The 23,644-nt window shown below is 45.4% G+C and overlaps 1 protein-coding gene across 5 annotated transcripts in view; it reads left to right on the top strand.

The window, feature by feature from the left end:
* NTRK2 (neurotrophic receptor tyrosine kinase 2) overlaps window positions 1-23,644 on the top strand; it is a 468,765-nt gene that overhangs the window by 22,117 nt on the left and 423,004 nt on the right. For all 5 annotated transcript variants that reach the window (XM_073546013.1, XM_073546015.1, XM_073546014.1 and 2 more), the window contains exons 4-5: window positions 1,280-1,351; window positions 15,775-15,843. In XM_073546013.1, the coding sequence (XP_073402114.1) occupies window positions 1,280-1,351; window positions 15,775-15,843 (141 nt within the window). The remainder of the gene's footprint in view (window positions 1-1,279; window positions 1,352-15,774; window positions 15,844-23,644) is intronic.

Below are 23,644 nucleotides of genomic sequence, written 5' to 3'. Positions count from 1 at the left end.
TGAACTCCAATGAGAGCTCGTCCCATGAGCATGCTCAGAAGCAGGGAAAAAGGACTTAGCCTCTGGAGACAAATGTGAGAATCTGGGTCTCGGCATAGACATAGAAGGACCCAGATTCCTAACATCAGGTCTGTTGATATGAATGACAAAAATTTTAAAGGTGAAATTCATGATTAGAAAAAAATGGTCAGCTTTTTTTTAACCGAAATATTGTGACTCTGGTCCACAGGCTTTGTAGAGTTGACTTGCAATACCTAATACAGCCAGAGTACGAGAGTGGCTTTATTTTTTGTAAAGAAAGAGACCGTTTTTGTTGTCTTGCACAACCCTAGTAATTTCTTGTTCATCTCTATTTCTTGTTAAAATAGTAGTATTTTCTTTAGTTTATGTATTTCTCCTGATCAAATGCAAAACCACATGATGCAATATGTTTTACATAATTCCCGGTATCCTCCTATATTGGCTAAATCTCGATATCCTTCCTCTAGCCCTCAATTATTTATCCAATATTCACTTTTGTTTTTCCCAATTCTCATAATGTTGGGGAGCAAAAAATTATTATACATTTGAGATTTGAGATAATTGGTTCAAAGTATTGGTAAAGTAAAACATAAGTAAAACATATAGTAAAATTCATTTTAAATCATCATAGCAATTGATGAATTCATGATAGATAGACAGAAACATATCAAAATGACCTTAACCTACTTTACTAGTAGCAGATTCAATCAGACGCTCTAGATATATAAGCCCCTATTCATGAAAGTGTTTTCGCACAAATATTGTTGTTAAACACCTTCAAAAGTCTCATAATTTCTAGTGAGTGACATGAAGTTCTGGAAAAGATTTTTGACTTTTTACAATTTTACACCAGCTTCGGCCAGCTTCCTTAAAGTGGGCTGAGTTGTGGCATAACTTACAGCAGAAATGTTATTGCAGTCCGTGACTGGAGTAAGATTTCCTCCGAATAGCACGGAAGCACACACCAGTAGTAAGATGAGCCTAAATCATTAAGCAGTTTGTGCCTCTTAATGAATTAGGCTCATCTTACTCCTGCATGCCCCTCATTAAGAAAGGTGGTGAATCAGGACCATGGTCTTCATTTTACAAAGTGTAATTTAATATATGCATATTTAAGCAAATTTGTGGGTAAAGGAAAAAAAACTCTATCTTGGCTATGAGCCCAGTTGAGCTAAAATCCTTATCTTGTCTCAGGCTATCAAATCTTGGCAACACACACTGTAATTCATGGACCTCTGAATTGTATGCTTTATTTCAGAACTGTGGTGGACTCGGGACTGAAATTAGTATCTCGCCAAGCATTCCGGAAGAACCTCAAACTTACTTACATGTAAGCAATTCTTTCTTATATAAATGTTTCTGCACAAGTAAAGTGGATAATCCACTCCAAGCATATATTATCCTATTTATTTGACTATTTATAACACATTATGTGATGAACTGACTGGGAGTAAGGCAGAATGTAGTATAGGGGATGCAAAAGTAGCAGACACATCAGGGATAGGTTCTAGCACCTGGTGGAAGGGAGCAATAGCCCATCTGTTATATAACAAGACACCAGTATTAAAAATACTATACATATGATAAACTGGGACCCTATACAGATTTTATTTTGCACTGGGTCCAGAAGATTTAAGTTTCATTTCTGGAATCAGGTACATGAATAGACATTAGACTCTTCTACCTTTGGGGGCATACTCTTTTAAGCCCTTTACGACCTTAGTTATATAGGTACATCCAAGGTCGCCTCCCCCTGTTTGGCGATGAGCCCGCAACTTTTCCGGCACTTTCCGATGCTACAGATTGTTTGGAAAACGTTAGCATTTTGCAAGCTAATTACGCTTGCAAAATGCTACTTTTTCTGCGGGAAATAGGTGGAAATTTAAAATGCGGATTTCTTGCATATTTCCCGCTGAATGGAATTCCGGAATTCTCACGGAAATTTCCGCAAGAATTCCACACGTGTGCACATAGCCTAAAAGTTTGGTATCTATGAAGTCGTAATGATCTGATGAATTATAATGGCAGGTCAGGTTTAGCATTTAGTGAACATAGAAAAAAAGATTGTGGAATTGCAAGTGCAATTTTTTTTTCTGTTTTCCAGTACACTATGTGGTAAAACCAATAATGCTGTTCAAAAGTATAACTTGTCCCACAAAAAACAAGCCCTCACATGGCCATATTGATGGAGAAATAAAAAAGTTATGGCTCTGGGAAATAGGAGACTAAAAAATGGAAACTCATAAATGGAAAAAACAAAGGTGGTGAAGGGTTAATTTACCATTAAAATTTCCAAGCAGGTGGCTGCAAAAAGAATACATACTTAAAGGGGTTTTCCCATGAACAAAGTACACTTTAATCAATAGATCTTGGAATAATAATAGTTTCCATAATTGGATGTGTTTCAATAAAATGTTCCTGTGCTGAGATAATCTTATAAATGCGTCCCTGCTATGTACTGTGTAATGGCTGTGTCTGACCGTACAGCAACATGGTCTGATCATATCACAGCTCCTGGGCAGGGGGGAAACAAAAGAATATAAGTACAGTACAGCAGTGATAGCTGATTCTTTCTGTGAGATAAAACATTTCACTGCCAGTTTAAAAACTTGTTTTACCTCACAGAAAGAATTAGCTGTGATCACTATTGTAATGTATTTATATTCATTTGCTTCCTCCCCTGCCCAGGAGCTGTGGTATGATCAGAACATGTCCCTGCATGGTGGGACACAGCCCTTACACAGTACATTGCAAGGGCACATTTATACGATTATCTCAGGCACAGGAACATTTTTCTTTTAACACATCCAATTGTGGAACATAAATTTATTCAAAGATTTATTGATTAAAATGTACTTTGCTCATGGAACAGTACCTTTAAATATATCACAGATCTTCAGCACAGTCATTCATTGCCAGCTTATAAGGACTGCTAAAATTTGGGTTTCCCATAAGTTATTATTATTATTTATTATTATAGCGCTATTTATTCCATGGCGCTTTACATGTGAGGAGGGGTATACATAATAAAAACGAGAAAAGTAATCTTAAACAATACAAGTCATGACTGGTAAAGGAGGAGAGAAGACCCTGCCCGCGAGGGCTCACAATCTACAAGGGATGGGTAAGGATACAGTAGGCAAGGGTAGAGCTGGTTGTGGTTGTATAGTGACTCGGTCGATCTGTGGTTACTGCAGGTTGTAGGCTTATTGGAAGAGGTAGGTCTTCAGGTTCTTTTTGAAGGTTTCCATGGTAGGCGAGAGTCTGATATGTTGTGGTAGAGAGTTCCAGAGTAGGCGGGATGTGCATGAAAAATCTTGTATGCGATTGTGGGAAGAGGAGATAAGAAAGGAGTAGAGAAGGAGATCTTGTGAGGTTCGGAGGTTGCGTGTAGGTAAGTACCGTGAGACGAGGTCAGAGATGTATGGAGGGGACAGTTTGTGGATGGCTTTGTATGCCATGGTTAGGGTTTTGAACTGGAGTCTTTGGGTAATGGGGAGGTAGTTAAGGGTGGGGTTTGTGTTTTTGCTGCCAGGGTGCTTTGGGGAGTAATTGTACTAACAAGTTTACAATTACCTTATTGAAGGGGTTCTCTAGGAATAGAATAAAAAAATAAATGTCATAAATACATTTCAAAAACATCTAATTACAAAAATAGAAAAATCTCCTAGAATAACATAATAATATAGAACAGGTTCCTGTGTGCATGTGCAAGAGGAAGCTCTGCTGCTGTGACCTGGAGATCACCTGTACCACATACTGTCAAGCAGGTAACAGCTACTACTCAGCATTCAGAAAGACAGGGTGGACAACAGTGTGAGCAGTTTTGTCTTACCTTAGCACCCTTGTTATCACCATTATTAGATCAGAAAGACATGGTGAGCTGCAGTGTAAGCAGCTTTGTCTTACCTCAGCACCCTTGGTAATCCCAGTATTAGATCACAAAGTCAGGGTGACAGCAGTGTGAGTAGCCTTTTCTTACCTCAGCAATACTGATATCTCCAGTTTTAAATCAGTTATTCAAAGTGGACAGCAGTGTGAGCACCTACTTATCACCTCAGCACCCCTAGTATCTCCAGTATTAGATCAGAAAGACACAGTGTACAGCAGTGTAAACAACCTCTTCTTACTTCTGCACTCCTAGTATCTCCAGTAATAGATCTGATAGACATGGTGGATAACAGTTGGCAACAGTGTAAAGAGCTTCTTTTTATCTGGTATACTCAGTATTACAGTATTAGATCAGAAAGACATGGTGGACAGCAGTGTGAGCACCCTCTTCTTATCTGAGCACCTCTAGTATCTTCAGTATTACATAAGAAAGACAGGGTACACAGGATATCTCCATTATTAAACCATAAAGAGAGGGTAGACAGCATTGTGAACAGCATCTTTTCAACTCATAGTATCTCCAGTATTAGATCAAAAAGACAAGGTAGACAGCAGTACGAGCAGTCTCTTCTTATCTCAGCAGCCCTAGTATCTCCAGTATTACATCAGAAAGACAAGGTACACAGCATTGTGAACAACAGGCATCACCTTTTTAACTCAGCACTCCTAATATCTCCACTATTGGTTCAGAAAGACAAGGTGGACAACAGTGTGAGCAGCTTTTTCTTACATTAGCACCCTGGTATCTTTAGTATTAGATCAGAAAGACAGCAGGATGAACAGCAGTATGAGCAGCCTCTTCTTACCTCAGGATCTTGGTGTCACCAGTACTAGATCAGAGAAACAGGGTGGACAGAAGTGTGAGCAGCTTCTTCTCATCTCAGCACTCCTAGTATCTCCACTATTAGATCAGAAACACAGAGTGAATAGCAGCGTGAGCAGCCTCATCTTAATTAATGCCCATTGTATTTCCAGTATTAGATAAGAAGGACAGAGTGAACAACAATGTGAGCAGCCTCTTCTAAGCACAACTAATTAGAGTTGAGCGAAACGGGTCGAACAATTTCAAAAGTCGCCGACTTTTGGCAAAGTCGGGTTTCATGAAACGAAACCTGACCCTAGGATGAGGTTGGCCATGAGGTCGGCGACTTACGCGCCAAAGTCGCGTTTCAAAAGTTTGTTTAGCGCTCTTTTTCAGACAATCAGGATCCACGGACACTGTGGGAAACGTGATGACATAGGCAGGGGTCACCACCATCTTTCAGAAGGGCATGCAAGTGATTGGCTTGCTTTAGTGGGCGTCACAGGGGTTATAAAAGGGCGTGCACGCCGACCGCCATCTTACTTCTGCCGATCTTAGCATAGGGAGAGGTTGCTGATTCTGTAGGGAGAGCGTTAGGCAGGGAAGAAGACAAAAAAACTGCTTCTGCTGCTAGCGATTTTGCCTGTGCAACACACCAGTCACTGTGTGTGCAGTGCAAGGGGAGGCTATATTGTGGTGGATCTGCGGTGTTGGTTGTTAGGCTGCCTTCTAAGGCTTCCTGACAGCTGCATTGCTGTTTCCCCACTGCTCTGCAAACTGCTTTTTTAAAAGCAATCCCAATTTTTTTTTTGTCCTGCTAAGGTACTGAGCGTGCATTTATTCACACCATACAGCGGTGTACGCTCCTCACACAGTACCGTGTAACGGCTGTTATCACAGCCACAGTGAAGCTATCTGTGTGTCACTGTGGAAGGACAAGTGGAGGACTTGTTCCGTTCTTACAGACCTACACTCTAGGGAGATTCCTATTCTGCCCAATTCTACAATTCACTTTTTTCACACCTGTGCCATCGAGCCTGTGACATAGCGCTCTGATATTCAGTGGGCCTCACACAATCCAAAAGTGTCCAGCGTCCACAAGTGTCTGCAGAAATTCAAAATCTCCCTTATCCTGTAGTCACTTTTTTCACACCTGCTGCATCGAGCCTGTGACATAGCGCTCTGATATTCATTGGGCCTCACACAATCCAAAAGTGTCCAGTGTCTGCAGAAATTCAAAATCTCCCTTATCCTGTAGTCACTTTTTTCACACCTGTGCCATCGAGCCTGTGACATAGCGCTGTGATATTCAGTGGGCCTCACACAATCCAAGTGTCCAGTGTCCACAAGTGTCTGCAGAAATTCAAAATCTCCCAGAAATTCAAAATCTCCCTTATCCTGTAGTCACTTTTTTCACACCTGTGCCATCGAGCCTGTGACATAGCACTGTGATATTCAGTGGGCCTCACACAATCCAAGTGTCCAGTGTCCACAAGTGTCTGCAGAAATTCAAAATCTCCCTTATCCTGTAGTCACTTTTTTCACACCTGTGCCATCGAGCCTGTGACATAGCACTGTGATATTCAGTGGGCCTCACACAATCCAAGTGTCCAGTGTCCACAAGTGTCTGCAGAAATTCAAAATCTCCCTTATCCTGTAGTCACTTTTTTCACACCTGTGCCATGGAGCCTGTGACATAGCACTGTGATATTCAGTGGGCCTCACACAATCCAAGTGTCCAGTGTCCACAAGTGTCTGCAGAAATTCAAAATCTCCCTTATCCTGTAGTCACTTTTTTCACACCTGTGCCATCGAGCCTGTGAAATAGCACGGTGATATTCAGTGGGCCTCACACAATCCAAGTGTCCAGTGTCCACAAGTGTCTGCAGAAATTCAAAATCTCCCAGAAATTCAAAATCTCCCTTATCCTGTAGTCACTTTTTTCACACCTGTGCCATCGAGCCTGTGACATAGCGCCGTGATATTCAGTGGGCCTCACACAATCCAAGTGTCCAGTGTCCACAAGTGTCTGCAGAAATTCAAAATCTCCCAGAAATTCAAAATCTCCCTTATCCTGTAGTCACTTTTTTCACACCTGTGCCATCGAGCCTGTGACATAGCGCTGTGATATTCAGTGGGCCTCACACAATCCAAGTGTCCAGTGTCCACAAGTGTCTGCAGAAATTCAAAATCTCCCAGAAATTCAAAATCTCCCTTATCCTGTAGTCACTTTTTTCACACCTGTGCCATCGAGCCTGTGACATAGCACTGTGATATTCAGTGGGCCTCACACAATCCAAGTGTCCAGTGTCCACAAGTGTCTGCAGAAATTCAAAATCTCCCTTATCCTGTAGTCACTTTTTTCACACCTGTGCCATGGAGCCTGTGACATAGCACTGTGATATTCAGTGGGCCTCACACAATCCAAGTGTCCAGTGTCCACAAGTGTCTGCAGAAATTCAAAATCTCCCTTATCCTGTAGTCACTTTTTTCACACCTGTGCCATCGAGCCTGTGACATAGCACGGTGATATTCAGTGGGCCTCACACAATCCAAGTGTCCAGTGTCCACAAGTGTCTGCAGAAATTCAAAATCTCCCAGAAATTCAAAATCTCCCTTATCCTGTAGTCACTTTTTTCACACCTGTGCCATCGAGCCTGTGACATAGCGCTGTGATATTCAGTGGGCCTCACACAATCCAAGTGTCCAGTGTCCACAAGTGTCTGCAGAAATTCAAAATCTCCCAGAAATTCAAAATCTCCCTTATCCTGTAGTCACTTTTTTCACACCTGTGCCATCGAGCCTGTGACATAGCGCTGTGATATTCAGTGGGCCTCACACAATCCAAGTGTCCAGTGTCCACAAGTGTCTGCAGAAATTCAAAATCTCCCAGAAATTCAAAATCTCCCTTATCCTGTAGTCACTTTTTTCACACCTGTGCCATCGAGCCTGTGACATAGCACTGTGATATTCAGTGGGCCTCACACAATCCAAGTGTCCAGTGTCCACAAGTGTCTGCAGAAATTCAAAATCTCCCTTATCCTGTAGTCACTTTTTTCACACCTGTGCCATGGAGCCTGTGACTTAGCACTGTGATATTCAGTGGGCCTCACACAATCCAAGTGTCCAGTGTCCACAAGTGTCTGCAGAAATTCAAAATCTCCCTTATCATGTAGTCACTTTTTTCACACCTGTGCCATCGAGCCTGTGACATAGCACTGTGATATTCAGTGGGCCTCACACAATCCAAGTGTCCAGTGTCCACAAGTGTCTGCAGAAATTCAAAATCTCCCTTATCCTGTAGTCACTTTTTCACACCTGTGCCATCGAGCCTGTGACATAGCACTGTGATATTCAGTGGGCCTCACACAATCCGAGTGTCCAGTGTCCACAAGTATCTGCAGAAATTCAAAATCTCCCAGAAATTCAAAATCTCCCTTATCCTGTAGTCACTTTTTTCACACCTGTGCCATCGAGCCTGTGACATAGCGCTGTGATATTCAGTGGGCCTCACACAATCCAAGTGTCCAGTGTCCACAAGTGTCTGCAGAAATTCAAAATCTCCCAGAAATTCAAAATCTCCCTTATCCTGTAGTCACTTTTTTCACACCTGTGCCATCGAGCCTGTGACGTAGCGCTGTGATATTCAGTGGGCCTTACACAATCCAAGTGTCCAGTGTCCACAAGTGTCTGCAGAAATTCAAAATCTCCCAGAAATTCAAAATCTCCCTTATCCTGTAGTCACTTTTTTCACACCTGTGCCATCGAGCCTGTGACATAGCACTGAGATATTCAGTGGGCCTCACACAACCCAAGTGTCCAGTGTCCACAAGTGTCTGCAGAAATTCAAAATCTCTCTTATCCTGTAGTCACTTTTTTCTCACCTGTGCCATCGAGCCTGTGACATAGCACTGTGATATTCAGTGGGCCTCACACAATCCAAGTGTCCAGTGTCCACAAGTGTCTGCAGAAATTCAAAATCTCCCTTATCCTGTAGTCACTTTTTTCACACCTGTGCCATCGAGCCTGTGACATAGCACTGTGATATTCAGTGGGCCTCACACAATCCAAGTGTTCAGTGTCCACAAGTGTCTGCAGAAATTCAAAATGTCCCAGAAATTCAAAATCTCCCTTATCCTGTAGTCACTTTTTTCACACCTGTGCCATCGAGCCTGTGACATAGCGCTGTGATATTCAGTGGGCCTCACACAATCCAAGTGTCCAGTGTCCACAAGTGTCTGCAGAAATTCAAAATCTCCCAGAAATTCAAAATCTCCCTTATCCTGTAGTCACCTTTTTCACACCTGTGCCATCGAGCCTGTGACATAGCACTGTGATATTCAGTGGGCCTCACACAATCCAAGTGTCCAGTGTCCACAAGTGTCTGCAGAAAATCTAAATCTCCCCTGTCCTATAGACACCTTGTACCTTGTTTTACATTACTATATAGTTTGTAGGATTTTGTCTACATTTCTACCAAAAATGAGGAAGGCTGGTGGAAGAGGACGTGGAATTGGGCGGGGGTTGGCAGCTGGTAATGATGGTGTTGGTGGTGGATATGATGGTAGTGGCAAAAGCAAAATAGGACCGAATGCAGGAGGTGTTGAGCCTGCGTCATCGTCTGGCTCCATAAGGCTTCGAAGGCTTAGTTTTCTAGGAGTTGGCAAACCGCTTTTAACGCCAGAGCATCAGGAAAAAGTTTTGTCTTACATTGCTGACTCAGCCTCCAGCTCTATCGCCTCCTCTTCTGAAGTTGTAAAAAGTAAAAGCACTGAGTCGTCATTGGAGGCTCATGTTCATGAACCACACCTTTCCTTGTGTCCTTCACCACAACCAAGATTGAAGGGTGACCCAGGCTATACTACTGATTACTCCATGGAGCTGTTTTCACATACCATGCCTGGATTATCAAGTGAAATGGTGAATTACCCAGGCCAAGATGAATCTGACATGGAGTGCACTGATGCACAGCCGCTGATAGATGATTCTGCTGGTACATTCACTCAGAGCACTACATTGTCCTCGCAGTGTACAGAGCCAGATTCTGACCCTGATGAGACTCAGGTGCCCCTTCCCGCACACTATACCACCATACACGGTGACACAGAGGAAGGTGCACATGACATTGAAGAGGAGGTGATGGATGACCCAGTTGTTGACCCAGATTGGCATCCATTGGGGGAAGAGGGTGCTGCTTCCAATAGCTCAGATGAGGAGCATCCACAGCAGACATCAACATCGCAACAGCTGTTATCTGGCAGGCCCGGAGCACTCCAAAGACAGGTTCCAAAAACCAAAAGAGTTGCTGGACAGCTTGTCCAGAGGGTCAAAACATCACAGCGTGCTAGGCCGCAAAATGTCTGCCAAAGTAGGAAGAGTGCAGTGTGGCACTTTTTTGAACAAAATCCTCATGATCAGGCCAAGGTTATCTGTAAGAAGTGCGCAAAGACCTTTAGCCGAGGGAAAAATCTGAAAAATTTGAATACCAGTTGCATGCTTAGACATTTAACCAGCATGCACTTGCAAGCGTGGACACAACACCAAACCTCAAGTGCCACATGTGCAACTGATCACAAAGAAGGTAGTCAGCAACGCTACACTGTTTCCCCCACTGTAAGCCCACCGGTTAGCACAGCAGCAAATGTTGAGGTGTCGTTGCAAGACCACAGCAGTCAGGGAATCCCACTGTTATATCAACGAAATACTGAATCTAGGCCATCAGAAAGAACACCAACTCCATCACCATCATCAACCCTCTCTCAGTCCGCCCTGTCCACCGCTACTTCCACCATATGCAGCTCTCAAGTCCAGCTCACCCTCCCAGACACTATGAGTAGGTCAAGAAAGTACTCAGTCTCTCATCCGCGTACACTGGGTTTGAACGCCCACATTGCCAAACTAATCTCGTTTGAGATGATGCCCTATCGGTTGGTGGAAAGCGCAGCTTTCCACGAACTCATGGCCTATGCAGTACCACGCTATGACCTACCCAGTCGCCACTTCTTCTCTCGCAAAGCCATCCCAGCCCTCCACCATCATGTGAAAGACCGCATTGTCCATGCACTCAAGCAGTCAGTGAGTGGCAAGGTGCACCTCACAACTGATGCATGGTCCAGTCGGCATGGCCAGGGCCGTTACGTGTCCATCACTGCGCACTGGGTTAATGTGGTGGATGCAGGGTCCACAGGGGACAGAGGTGGTGGGACAGTGCTGCCTAGCCCACGGTATAGGAAACAGTTGGCTGTAGGCGTTCCACCCTCCTCCTCCTCCAGAAGCGAAAGCTCGTCCACAGAGCGCAGTCGTACGAGCACTCCATCTGCAGCTGCCACTGTTGCACACGAGGTGTCCCCCTATCGAGCAGCTAGTGGAAAGCATCAGCAGGCTGTGTTGCAGATGATGTGTTTGGGCGACAGACACACCGCCGAGGTGCTGGCCGAGTACTTGAAGCGACAAACTGAGTCATGGCTGGGCAGTGTACATCTTGAGGCAGGCAAGGTAGTTAGTGATAACGGCCGTAATTTTGTGGCAGCCATAGCCCTTTCAAAACTCAGCCACATACCTTGCTTGGCTCACACCTTGAACCTGGTAGTGCAGTGCTTCCTCAAAAATTATCCGGAGTTAACAGCCCTGCTCCATAAGGTGCGAAGACTGTGCGCGCACATCCGCCGGTCGCCTGTACACTCCGTTCGTATGCAGAAGCTGCAGCGATTGCTCCACCTTCCCAACCACCGCCTCATTATCGACATTGCAACAAGGTGGAACTCCACCCTGCACATGGTGGAGCGGCTGTGCGAGCAGAGGCAGGCCATAATGCATTTGTGGGAGGATACACGGCCAGGCACTTTGAGAGCAGACATGGAGTTGACAGGTGTGCAGTGGTCGAAGCTGAAAGACCTCTGTAAAGTCCTTCAGTGTTTTGAGGAATGCACACGGCTGTTAAGCGCAGACGACGCCATCCTAAGCATGAGCATCCCACTTATGCGTCTGCTCATGCAAACTTTGACGCACCTTAAGGAGCAGGCGTCTGCAGCCAATGTTGATGAGGAGGAAGAGGTGGAGGGAACCCTTGATGACATTCAGCCATTGTCTACTCAGGGACCTCTCCTGGACGAGTTGGAGGAAGAAGAGGAGGAGGAGGATGATGGTGGGGATGATTACTTAGGGGAGGAGGATGCATCTTGTGGGGCAAGTGAAAATGTTGGCGTGGCAAGGTCTGGGGTTTGTGCGTGACTGGAGGGATGTGGATTTGCCAGAAAGTGCTCCTCCAACCAGCACTCGCAGTGCATCATTGACACCGGGAACATTGGCCCACATGTCAGATTATGCCTTGCGGATCCTAAAAAGGGACCCCCGCATTGCCAAAATGATGAACGATGACGACTACTGGTTGGCCAGCATCCTGGATCCACGCTATAAAGGCAAATTACAAAACATCATGCCACAGGAGAACCTTGACCTAATATTGGCTAATAAACAAGCAAATCTGGTAAATCGGTCGCTTGAGGCATTCCCAGCACACAGCAGCGGTGATGGTTCTCACACGAGCCGTACGGGCTGGGGGCAGCTTGGCAGAGGTGTTCGTGGTGCACACAGCAGAAGTGGCGTTGGAGACAGGGGTTTCATGACAATGTTGTGGACTGATTTTTCAAGTACCGCTCACACAACTGGTAATACAGCATCGATGGAAAGTGACAGGAGACAGCAGTTGTCAACTATGGTTACAAACTACTTTTCCTCCCATATCGATGTTCTCCCACACAGGTCATTCCCCTTTGACTATTGGGCCGCTAAACTGGACACCTGGCCTGAATTGGCACAATATGCCTTACAGGAGCTCGCTTGCCCAGCTGCAAGTGTGCTATCGGAAAGAGTCTTCAGTGCAGCTGGATCAATCCTGACAGACAAAAGGACCCGTCTGTCAACCCAAAATGTGGATGATCTAACCTTCATTAAAATGAACCATGCATGGGTTTCCAAGGATTTTGTCCCACCTTCCCCTGATGACACATAGGGTGACAGAAAAATGGCTTGCTTTGGTCCACCTCTTCCTGGGACTTGACCCATTTCGCCTTTTGCATCAGCTGAATGTCCAACATCAACATATGCCACTTTCTAAAACTCCCTAACTGTGCTGCCTCCCCCCCCATGGCCGGGGTCACCACCTAGCGCACGACACCGTGCGAGTGCCATTGCCCTGGACAGGTGGGTAGGCCGACTCTTGGGCGCGGGCACTGGCACAGGGTCCCTCATAGTGCAATCAAGTGTCTCTGACGGTGGTGGTGCACACCCGCCGTCAGACACACCGCCGTACTATGAGGGGCCCAGTGCCAGTACCAACGCCCACGAGTGGGCCCCCCTTGCTTGGGCAGGGCCCCAGCATTTGCAATCTTTACCTCTCCCTGCTCCTCCGCTGTGTAGTCTGGGCCGTCAAATCCATACTGTGCCTGACACCGTCTGAGGCTGCCTCCTGATGTATAGACATATCTTTTGAATGTGTACGCTATCCATACATGTTATCCGGGGATACTGTACCCTTTCTCACCTTTGTGCAATCACTTGCAAGCCATACTGGGCCTTACACCGTCTGAGCCTGCCTCCTGATGTATAGACATATCTTTTGAATGTGTACGCTATCCATACATGTTATCCGGGGATACGGTACCCTTTCTCACCTTTGTGCTATCACTTGCAAGCCATACTGGGCCTTACACCGTCTGAGCCTGCCTCCTGATGTATAGACATATCTTTTGAATGTGTACGCTATCCATACATGTTATCCGGGGATACGGTACCCTTTCTCACCTTTGTGCAATCACGTGTAACCCATACTGGGCGTGAGAACGGCTGGCGAGCTGTTAAGCAAGCTACAGCACCTGTGGTTTGCACACATAAGTTTTTCATTTTTTTCAGGAATGACGGTTAGGCCTAATTCCGGAACTGCGGTTGACCTGCACTTACTGGGAAATCATCGTTCGCGAGTAATAATTGTAATCAGTGATCCCCATCACTAACGTTGTTCAGCGGGTTATCTGCACCTGTAAGCGACAAACGCTGGCCTTTTCAGTGTAGCGCACATGCAGCCACGGACATGTAATGGCATGACACACCAGTTATTGGCCAATCTCATGTGCCAGAGCCTCACGTGTCCCTCTAGTAAGCCGACTCGGACCGCGGGGCATGACGGAGTCTCGTTCGTTAACGGAATTAATCTTGCAATGTGTGCATCTGTTCTATAGCTGGCATGGTTGAGGTTGCCCGTGTTGAGTCAAATTACGCCGTAGGCTCCACTCCTGTTGGTGCCCTTCTAGACATTCCTTTAAGGTTCAGCTTTGCAACCATACTGCCCACGTAAAACAAACACTTTGCCTTCATGAACGCTGTTTGGAGGGTCATGACTTGTGGGAATAACGCCGCCCAATCAGTTAACCTGCTAGAGAGATCCTTCGTTGCTCCCAAGCATGACATCTCACTCCCTAGGAGGAAGGTAATGCCACTGTGGCGACCGTACTCCTGGGGGCGACACAAGTGCACTGATGCCCAGCCACTGCTCGATGAATCTGCTGGTACATTGACCCAGACCACTACATTCCCCTCGCACGCTACCCGGCCTGAATCTGACCCTGATGAAACTCAGGTTACCCTTCCCATATACAGTTCCATCTTACACGGTGACAAAGAGGAAGCTGCAGATGAAAGTGCAGGTTCGGCCCACCCGCCATCAGACACACCACCGTACTATCAGGGGCCCTGTGCCAGTGCCGTCGCCAATGAGTGGGCCCCCCTGCTTGCTCAGGATCACAGCACTTGCAAGGTTGAAATACTGTGTAGTGAGATGGAAGATGGGGACGACGAGGAGTCCAGACTAGTACAGGGATTCCCTAGCGAGGAGACTTATTTCATTGTTTTCAATGTTGGGACAGCAATTTTTGGGGAGCACTATACTCTGGAGAATGATAGATGGGGCCCACCATACACTGGAACATTCCAAAGGTGGACATCAGACACTGGAGCAGCATTTACAGGGCCCATTATACACTAGAGCATTAGAAATGGGGCCCATTATGTTTGGAGCATTATTTGGGCCCATAAGACAGTGGAGCTTCATCCATGGGGACCAACATATACTGTAGCATTATGTGGAGCTCATCATATACTGTTTCAAACATTATATGGGACCAATGATTCTGTATGGAGAAATAGATGGGCCTCGTCATGAGATGTAAAAAGTGAAGTATTTTTCATTGTACTATACCGCTATTTCTCTGCCGTATCGGAGCATGATGAGTTGTGGTATTATGTGTTAAAGGGGCGCTCTTTCACCCAGGGCACATGAAAACCTGGAGCCAGCCCTACCCCCCCACAACTTTAGCCAAATAACCCCCATTTTTCAGTGCGTAACTTGTATTATGAAGTTAATTAAGGTTGACCAGCTTAAGTAAGAAGAATTGATGCTTTTGGCATTCAAATGGGCACTGTAGGTGTGTTTCCTGTCCTCCTCTCACTGCCGACTTTTATTCCCCATTGACTTACATTGGGTTTCGTGTTTCGGGACGACCCCGACTTTTCCCTATAATCGGCCGATCTTGCTCGACCCGACTTTTGGAAAAGTCGGGTTTCACGAAACGAAACTCGACCATAAAAAACCAAAAGTCGCTCAACTCTACAACTAATATTTCCAGTATTAGATGAGAAGGTTCACTGGGAGCACATCTCCTTACACATGAAGGGAGGTGATGGACTTTCCTACTGCTTATGCTCACTAGACAGGTTTCAGTCAGTACAGCCATTTTATTGTTTTAGTGTGATAACCTCCCTAAACAAAACAAGTGTAATTTGATAATTAAAGAGGTTTAGGAATTTATTTCCAATGTATTTTTTTTTTATTCATATTCACTCCCGGAGAGCCCATTTACTTAATACTTTTGATGGAGATAGGTAGAGCAGAAATCAGGAATTTGTTTTCCCTTAGTCAGTCATGTTTTCTATAAAATTTTGTGTGCCTTATTTTTATCTAAAAACAATGGACTAAAATCAACTTAATATTTGTCTTTTTTTTTCAGAGACCTCTCCAGAAATAAGCTGACAACGTTAAGCAGAAAACTATTTCGCCACCTCTCCCTCACTCACCTGTAAGTTAGAATTTTGACATAATAAAGTTCTGGCCTATATATTTCTCTGGCTTATACTTAATTTCACCTATCTCCAGTAACATTTTCATATACGGTATGTGTAAATGAGGCGTTTACTAAAAATACTTTAGTCATTTAATACATATATCATGTACAGACAGACTTCATGTGCAGCAAGTTTTGCTAAAAAATGCAAAGGCTTCATACAGCATACAATAAGTTGTAATAAATCTATTATTATTATTATTTATTGTTATAGCGCCATTAATTCCGTGGCGCTTTACATGTAAGGAGGGGTATACATAATAAAAACAAGTACAATAATGTTAAACAATACAGGTCATAACTGGTACAGGAGAAGAGAGGACCCTGCCCGCGAAGGCTCACAATCTACAAGGGATGGGTGAGAATACAGTAGGCGAGGGTAGAGCTGGTCATGCAGCGGTTTGGTCGATCGGTGGTTACTGCAGGTTATAGGCTTGTCAGAAGAGGTGGGTCTTCAGGCTCTTTTTGAAGGTTTCGATGGTAGGTGAGAGTCTGATATGTTGTGGTAGAGAGTTCCAGAGTAGGGGTGATGCGCGAGAGAAATCTTGTATGCAATTGTGGGAAGAGGAGATAAGAGGGGAGTAGAGAAGGAGATCTTGTGAGGATCGGAGGTTGCGTGCAGGAAAGTACCAGGAGATGAGGTCACAGATGTATGGAGGAGACAGGTTGTGGATGGCTTTGTATGTCATGGTTAGGGTTTTGTACTGGAGTCTCTGGGCAATGGGGAGCCAGTGAAGGGATTGACGGAGGGGAGAAGCTGGGGAATAGCGGGGGGGACAGGTGGATTAGTCGGGCAGCAGAGTTTAGAATAGATTGGAGGGGTGCGAGAGTGTTCGAGGGGAGGCCACTGAGCAGGAGGTTGCAGTAGTCAAGGCGAGAGATGATGAGGGCATGGACTAGGGTTTTTGAAGACTTTTGGTTGAGGAATGAACGGATTCGTGAAATATTTTTGAGTTGAAGTCGGCAGGAAGTGGAAAGGGCTTGGATATGTGGTTTGAAGGAGAGATCAGCGTCAAGGATTACCCTATTTTTTTTTCTATGCAGAATTGATAAATAATAGATGGGGCTGTAATGGTCAGCTTCAGCTTAGTTTTTTCATACATGTAACCCTGATCATTTTGCCAAAAGGTCGCCATACCTGATCGTAGGATTTACACTGATAAAAATACATTTCATATACAACATGTGGAAATGATCTTCCATTGTGTTTCCTAAACATACACAGCATGCTACTTTCCCAGTGAAGCCTCAGTTTAGGATGGGCCAAATGTGTCCAGAGAGCAGCTGCATTTTGATGTTACCCTTGCACAGCCAAAGTCCGCACTACTAGACTTTTAGATATCATTGTGTAATAATCTATTGCTTTAACCTAATGCAATGGGTATTGTGTGTCCCATAACACTCTAAGCTGTGAGATATGCCAATTTCCATTCTGTATTATATTTCCTCAACTTCCTGAACTGTTGGGACAAATTAGGTCATAACGTTCCGGAATTTATATTTGCTTTGGCCTGTGACAACTTATTGTGGTGTGCCAAAAATGGACAGTGCTGCCCTTCAGTTTAACTTGTTAACTCTGAGTAATTTCAATGTTTCTGCCCAGGCGGCTAGTTTAGAATGGAAGAAAGATGTTGAATACAGATGCAGAAGACAAGCTGATCACTAGATACTGTTAAAATATATTTTGACACTTTGCATAAATTTACTATACGTAATTGTAACAATTATGTTAATAATGATGATGATACATACCCTGCATGGATATTGTGGCTTGCAGGTGGCCGGAAGTGGGGAGTTGGTTGGTCTTTGACCTGTGTCTGAATGTATCATCTATTAAATGTTCTTAAGTGTAACACTAAGTAAATACTGGCTTCATCAAAGCCTTCCTATAGTGTTGTAGAGTCAGATACGTATCTGTCTCTTGTTGCAGCCTCTGACTTACAATGGCCAGAAGTTTCTACTAGTGATGAGCGAGTTACTCTTTGCTCGGGTTTTTCCAAGCATGCTTGGGTGTCCTCCGAGTATTTTGGCGTGCTCGGAGATTTAGTTTTCGTCCTCTTATCTGCAGGATTTGTGACTTGTAGACAGGGTGAATACATGTGGGAATTCCCTAACAAACAGGCATTCCTCACATGTATTCAAGCTGTCTAGCAGTCGCAAATCATGCAGCTGAGACGACGAAAACTAAATCTCCGAGCACGCCAAAATACTCGGAGGACACCCAAGCATGCTTGGAAAAACCCGAGCAACGAGTATACTCGCTCATCACTAGTTCTACCCTTCTCACAGTGTCAGAGATAATAGAGAGGGAACCGGTTACACACAACAAATCAGAATGTGGAAGAAAGCATTTAGGTTTTTAGTGAGGGTACATCACAGAATCTGAATTGTATCAGTATAGAAAGAGAAAACAGCACACAATGCAGGTGAAAGGGAGAAGAGAACACATAAGTGGTATATGTGTGTAAAGAGAAACCAAAGACCCCACAGCAGACTGTGCAATGGGAGAACCGATTACTTCTCAGCATTGGTGTCTGTCAGCAAAATGGAAAAGAAACCCTTCATGAGCTGCAAAAGGAGAAATGATGGTAGGAATGAAGCTGTGCTGCTGGAAATATTCCTCATCTCGAACATGTAGAATTCATTTTCCAGCCTGTATTACAGGGAGGGACACACGTACGTTACAAAAGTTTTCAAGTAGGAGCAGGTTGCAAACTTATTACATTGGGCTTGAAAATAAAGGAATGAATGACGATTGCAGGCTGAATTGTCTCTAACTGAAGGCACTTCCCTTCTCTATCACTTACAATTATCCTAAATGACTTGTAATTGTGTTTTGTCTGTGAGTTATTATTCATTATCACGGATACGGCAGGATTACATTATGTGTAGGAATGTTAATATGAATCAAATGGGAATGATAAACTGTTTTTAAGAGTCCTTTAACAACATCTCAGTGAAATTGTACACCTAGGCAAGATGGTTAAATAAACTAATCTTTAAAGTAATACAAAGTAGATTAAATGCAGAGCAAGATGCAAGGTCATCACAACATGGGAAATTAAGAGTAACCAAAATATAGATTCCCCATTACTTATCAGGCACCATTGTGTTGTGTTAGCTATTCTAGTGAATGAAGCTGCTCAATAACTATGCTCGCTGTTCCCATCCACGTTACCTCCTCTCACTAATTGACGTCTGATCACTATTTTACCTTTAACAACCTTGCCATCTTTTATATTTATGTCTTTAAAGTGATTGTTTATCTAACAGAAAGTAACAAGGGCGGCAAATCTACATCTGTTATAGTCTTATTAGAGATTGTGATACCGATTATGATGTTATTATGCACTTTTTATGTACTATACTGAATTAAAGATACGCTGATTGTGTGGTTTTTAGAAGATGTTAGTTGTACAGTATGTTACAGTGACTGTATGGTATCTTGGTTGTGCGAAATAACAACTATATTTTCTGTCTCTACGGTATGCTGACTATATGGTATCCTCATGATATGATATTTTGACTGTATGGCGTGCTGATTGTTCGATACTGACTTTATGATATCCCAATTCTTTGATTTAAGTAACTATATGGTGTCCCAATTGTTTGCTAGATATACTGGATGTAAGGTTTCCTGATTATTTAAACTACTGATTATACAGTATGCTGACTATATGGCACCCTGATGATACCATATATTGACTGTATCGTATTCTTATTATATGATGTACTGACTGTATCGTAGCCTGACTGAATGGTATCCTGATGATAAGATATGCGGACTTTATGGTATCCTGATTGCTTGATATACTAACTGCATGGTATGCTAAGTGATTGGTATCCTGTTCAGAGGTTGTTAGGAGTGGCGGAAGGCACTAAATAAAAATATAAATAAAGTACCTTTGCCACTCGGGGTCCACCGTACAGAAGATGTTATAACTGCTGCTAGGTGACGGCAGAGCAATCTGGCGGTAATGTGCACAGGGGTTAATGGCAACCAATGTGCACTGCTCAGACTCTGTTGAACTCACAGAGTCACAGAAACAAAACACAAAAAACGCTGAGTCTGTTTAGGACACAAAACTACAGCGCTGCACCCGCGGTATCTGGTCACAGGAGTAGCACTAGATGGCGGTACTTACTCCGTCTAGACCTACCGACAAGGATCGGGTGTAGTGCGTCGCAACTGCTGACGCACGAAGAGCTGCAACTGCAGCGCGGCAAAGACAGAGCCGCTGTAATGACACTGCTAACTAGCAGGTGCAATGTTGACGCTAGGCTGCTGAGGCAATGGACCAATAGCACGCTGGCGCTGGCGCTGATACTGGCAATAACACAGGCACTCTCACAAACGTAGTATCAGAGGGTAGGGGTTTCCAATGAGTCATTCACCAGTCCATGCATCCATCAAAGAAACATACAGCAGCAGTATGGCTATACTAGCGCATGGCGGAACAGCCATGCGCGCTTTTTATAGCGAATGGGACCTTCCGGAAATCTCCAGGTCTCCAAGAGGAGCCAATGAGATCCGACACAGGACCTGAACACCTGACTCCCAAACACCAATGGGAGTTCGTCCCATGAGCATGCTCAGACGCAGGAGTAGAGGACTTAGCCTCTGGAGAGAGTTGCCGCAAGGCAATCTCCTCTGCAGTCTCCTATACAGCAGATGTCCTCCCTGAGCCTTCCGGACCATCAGCCTGTGCCCTACAGTGGCATAGGGCTCAAACTCGCCCAAAGGCGAGCTTCGTGTCCTGGTGGGTGATACAGTGAACCGGGACACATGGAAGGTGTCGGTGGAGGCAAGGACACCAGGTTTCAGAAGGGACACCTGGGAGATAGCGGGAGCAGGCGAAGCAACAGAGCGCCGCCGTGAGTCGGCGGCCATCACCACTCTCCACCTAGGAAGGCTATCCTGAGCACATGAGGCGCAGGCCTGAATAAATTTTTTAATGTCCCGAGCCCTGTGGGGCCACCAATACGCGCAATAGCTTCGTGGTTTGCATAGAGCCCCGATGGTTGTGCGCATTGGACGCGTGTGCCCAGGCGAGGACCTGAGCCCTAAGATGAGGAGGAACAAAGGACTCATCGACCGGCTCAGAGTCCGACCATTGCGGGGAGCTGGCCTCTTGAGAAGCAGCACACACATGATGACAACCGCAAATGGACACTTGAGCTGGGGCTGTATCAAAACTGGTACAAGCCACCTCCATGGGCTCTGGGGGTAGAACCTCTGGCTCAGGCGGCTCAAGAGGCTTAAAAAATTTGAGAGCTGGACTAGCTCTCCGCTTGGAGTGAGCACGCTCCATACCGCACTCCGAAAAACGGAGGTCAATACGTGAGGAGACAGAAATTAGCTCCTCCAAGTTAGTGGGGATCTCTCTGGTAGAGAGAGCATCCTTGACATGCTCCGCTAGCCCTCGTCAAAAAACGGGAATAAGGGCCTTATCGGACCATTCCAACTCGGACGCCAGTGTCTGAAAACGGACGGCATACTGGCTAACCGAGAGGGATCCCTGAGTAAGAGTGAGTAACTGCAGAGAAGTGTCGTGCGTGACCCGTGGGCTGAGGAACACCGCGCTCCCACAAAGGCGTAGCCCATTCCAAGGCCTTGCCCGACAGTAGGGAAATAACAAATGCCACCTTGGCCCGTTCCGTAGGGAATTGCATGGCCAGCAACTCCAGGTGGATTGAGCACTGGCTGATAAAGCCCCTACAGGAGGCGCCATCCCCGGAAAACTTATCGGGTAACGGGAGGCGAGTGACTGTCGGTGCGAGGGTGGACACGAACATGCGGCCTACTGCATCAGATAAAGCCTGTACAGCAGCATCTGTAGCTTGTGCAGCGGCGAGAGCCTTTTCAAGAGTGACTAAACGGTTCTCAAGCTGCCGTATGCATAGCATAAGTGGCTGCTGATCTGCCATCACTAGCCAGACCCTGGTGCTAGTATAATGTTAGGAGTGGCGGAAGGCACTAAATAAAATTATAAATAAAATATCTTCGCCACTCGGGGTCCACCGTGCAGAAGATGTTATAACTGCTGCTAGGTGACGGCAGAGCAATCTGGCGGTAATGTGCACAGGGGTTAATGGCACCCAATGTGCACTGCTCAGACTCTGTTGAACTCACAGAGTCACAGAAACAAAACACAAAAAACACTGAGTCTGTTTAGGACACAGAACTACAGTGCTGCACCCGCGGTATTTGGTCACAGGAGTAGCACTAGATGGCGGTACTTACTTCGTCTAGACCTACTGACAAGGATCGGGTGTAGAGCATTGCAACCGCTGACGCACGAAGAGCTGCAACTGCAGCGGGGCAAAGACAGAGTCGCTGTAATGACACTGCTAACTAGCAGGCGCAATGCTGATGATAGGCTGCTGAGGCAATGGAGCAATAGCGCGCTGGCGCTGATACTGGCAATAACACAGGCACTCTCACAAACGTAGTATCAGAGAGTAGGGGATTCCAGTGAGTCATTCACCAGTCCATGCATCCATCAAACAAACATACAGCAGCAGTATGGCTATACTAGCGCATGGCGGAACAGCCATGCGCGCTTTTTATAGCAAACAGGACCTTCCGGAAATCTCCAGGTCTCCAAGAGGAGCCAATGGGATCCGACACAGAACCTGAACACCTGACTCCCGAACTCCAATGGGAGTTCGTCCCATGAGCATGCTCAGACGCAGGAGTAGAGGACTTAGCCTCTGGAGAGAGTTGCCGCAAGGCAATCTCCTCTGCAGTCACCTCTACAGCAGATGCAGAGCAGGAGACTGCAGAATGTGAGGATCTAGATTTCAGCAAAGGAGAGGCAGAAATCTGACTTCTAACAGAGGTAGACACTGGGAGCAGCATGCCATTGTGTGAAGAGATGTGCTCCTTGCCTTCTGAAGTCAGCCATGCTCTCCACTCTGCTATCTCTGGTGGTCCTACTGATAATAAATGGAACAGAGGTGAGCATGCTCAACACATGCTCCATTCAGATGGGGCAGATCTTCAGTTGATCATTCCAACATCACTGGGGTCGCAGCAGTCAGTCCCCCAGCCATCATGAAGTTGTCATCTATCCTACGGATATGGAATGACTTGATTTCTTGGTATAAAACCTTTAACTTTATATGTTCAGAGGCCACCTAGTGCACTGGTCAGGGCCCAGATACAATATTTCACTTCCAAAAATGTAGTTGTAAAGGACCCAACATCCATCTGTGCCCCTTTGTAACAACCCTGCTGGCATCACTGCATGGTCTCCCATCCCCCGCACACCAACTTACTTTCTGCTTCAAGCCATGCTGTGAATTCTGTCTGTTGCCAGCTCTGTGCCTCTGCTCTCCATGTTTCCAGACTGTGTATAGGGGGCGGCGCCTGAACTCTCTGGTTCTTATGCAGTCTGGGTGCACCTGGGTAATCTGTCTCTGACCAATCACCTGGAGCCCTTGACTATTTAGTTTTGCCACTCCCACTGAAACATTGCCTGTGCAATGGCTAGTCTCAGTTAGTATCTTGCTACTAAGGAAGCCAGGCCCTGTTCTGTGTATCTCCTTCTCTGGAGGTTTACTCCTAGTCTTGCTTTGTACCTTGTCTGCCTGCCAGGAGGCTGTATATCCTGGCCCTTGAGTCTTGTTCCCAGTGCCTTGTTTGTTCTCTGTCCGATTGCCAGGAGGCAGAATATCCTGGTCTTTGTGTCTCTGTCTGAACTCAGTCTTACCTCTGTCTGTCAGTCTCCTTGTCTGTGGTTCCTTCTCTGCC

This window comes from Dendrobates tinctorius, unplaced genomic scaffold, assembly GCF_039654945.1.
Source record: "Dendrobates tinctorius isolate UK_male_01 unplaced genomic scaffold, ASM3965494v1 ptg000144l, whole genome shotgun sequence".
NCBI classification, from domain to species: Eukaryota; Metazoa; Chordata; class Amphibia; order Anura; family Dendrobatidae; genus Dendrobates; species Dendrobates tinctorius.
This window is presented reverse-complemented; position numbering and strand designations above follow the sequence as displayed.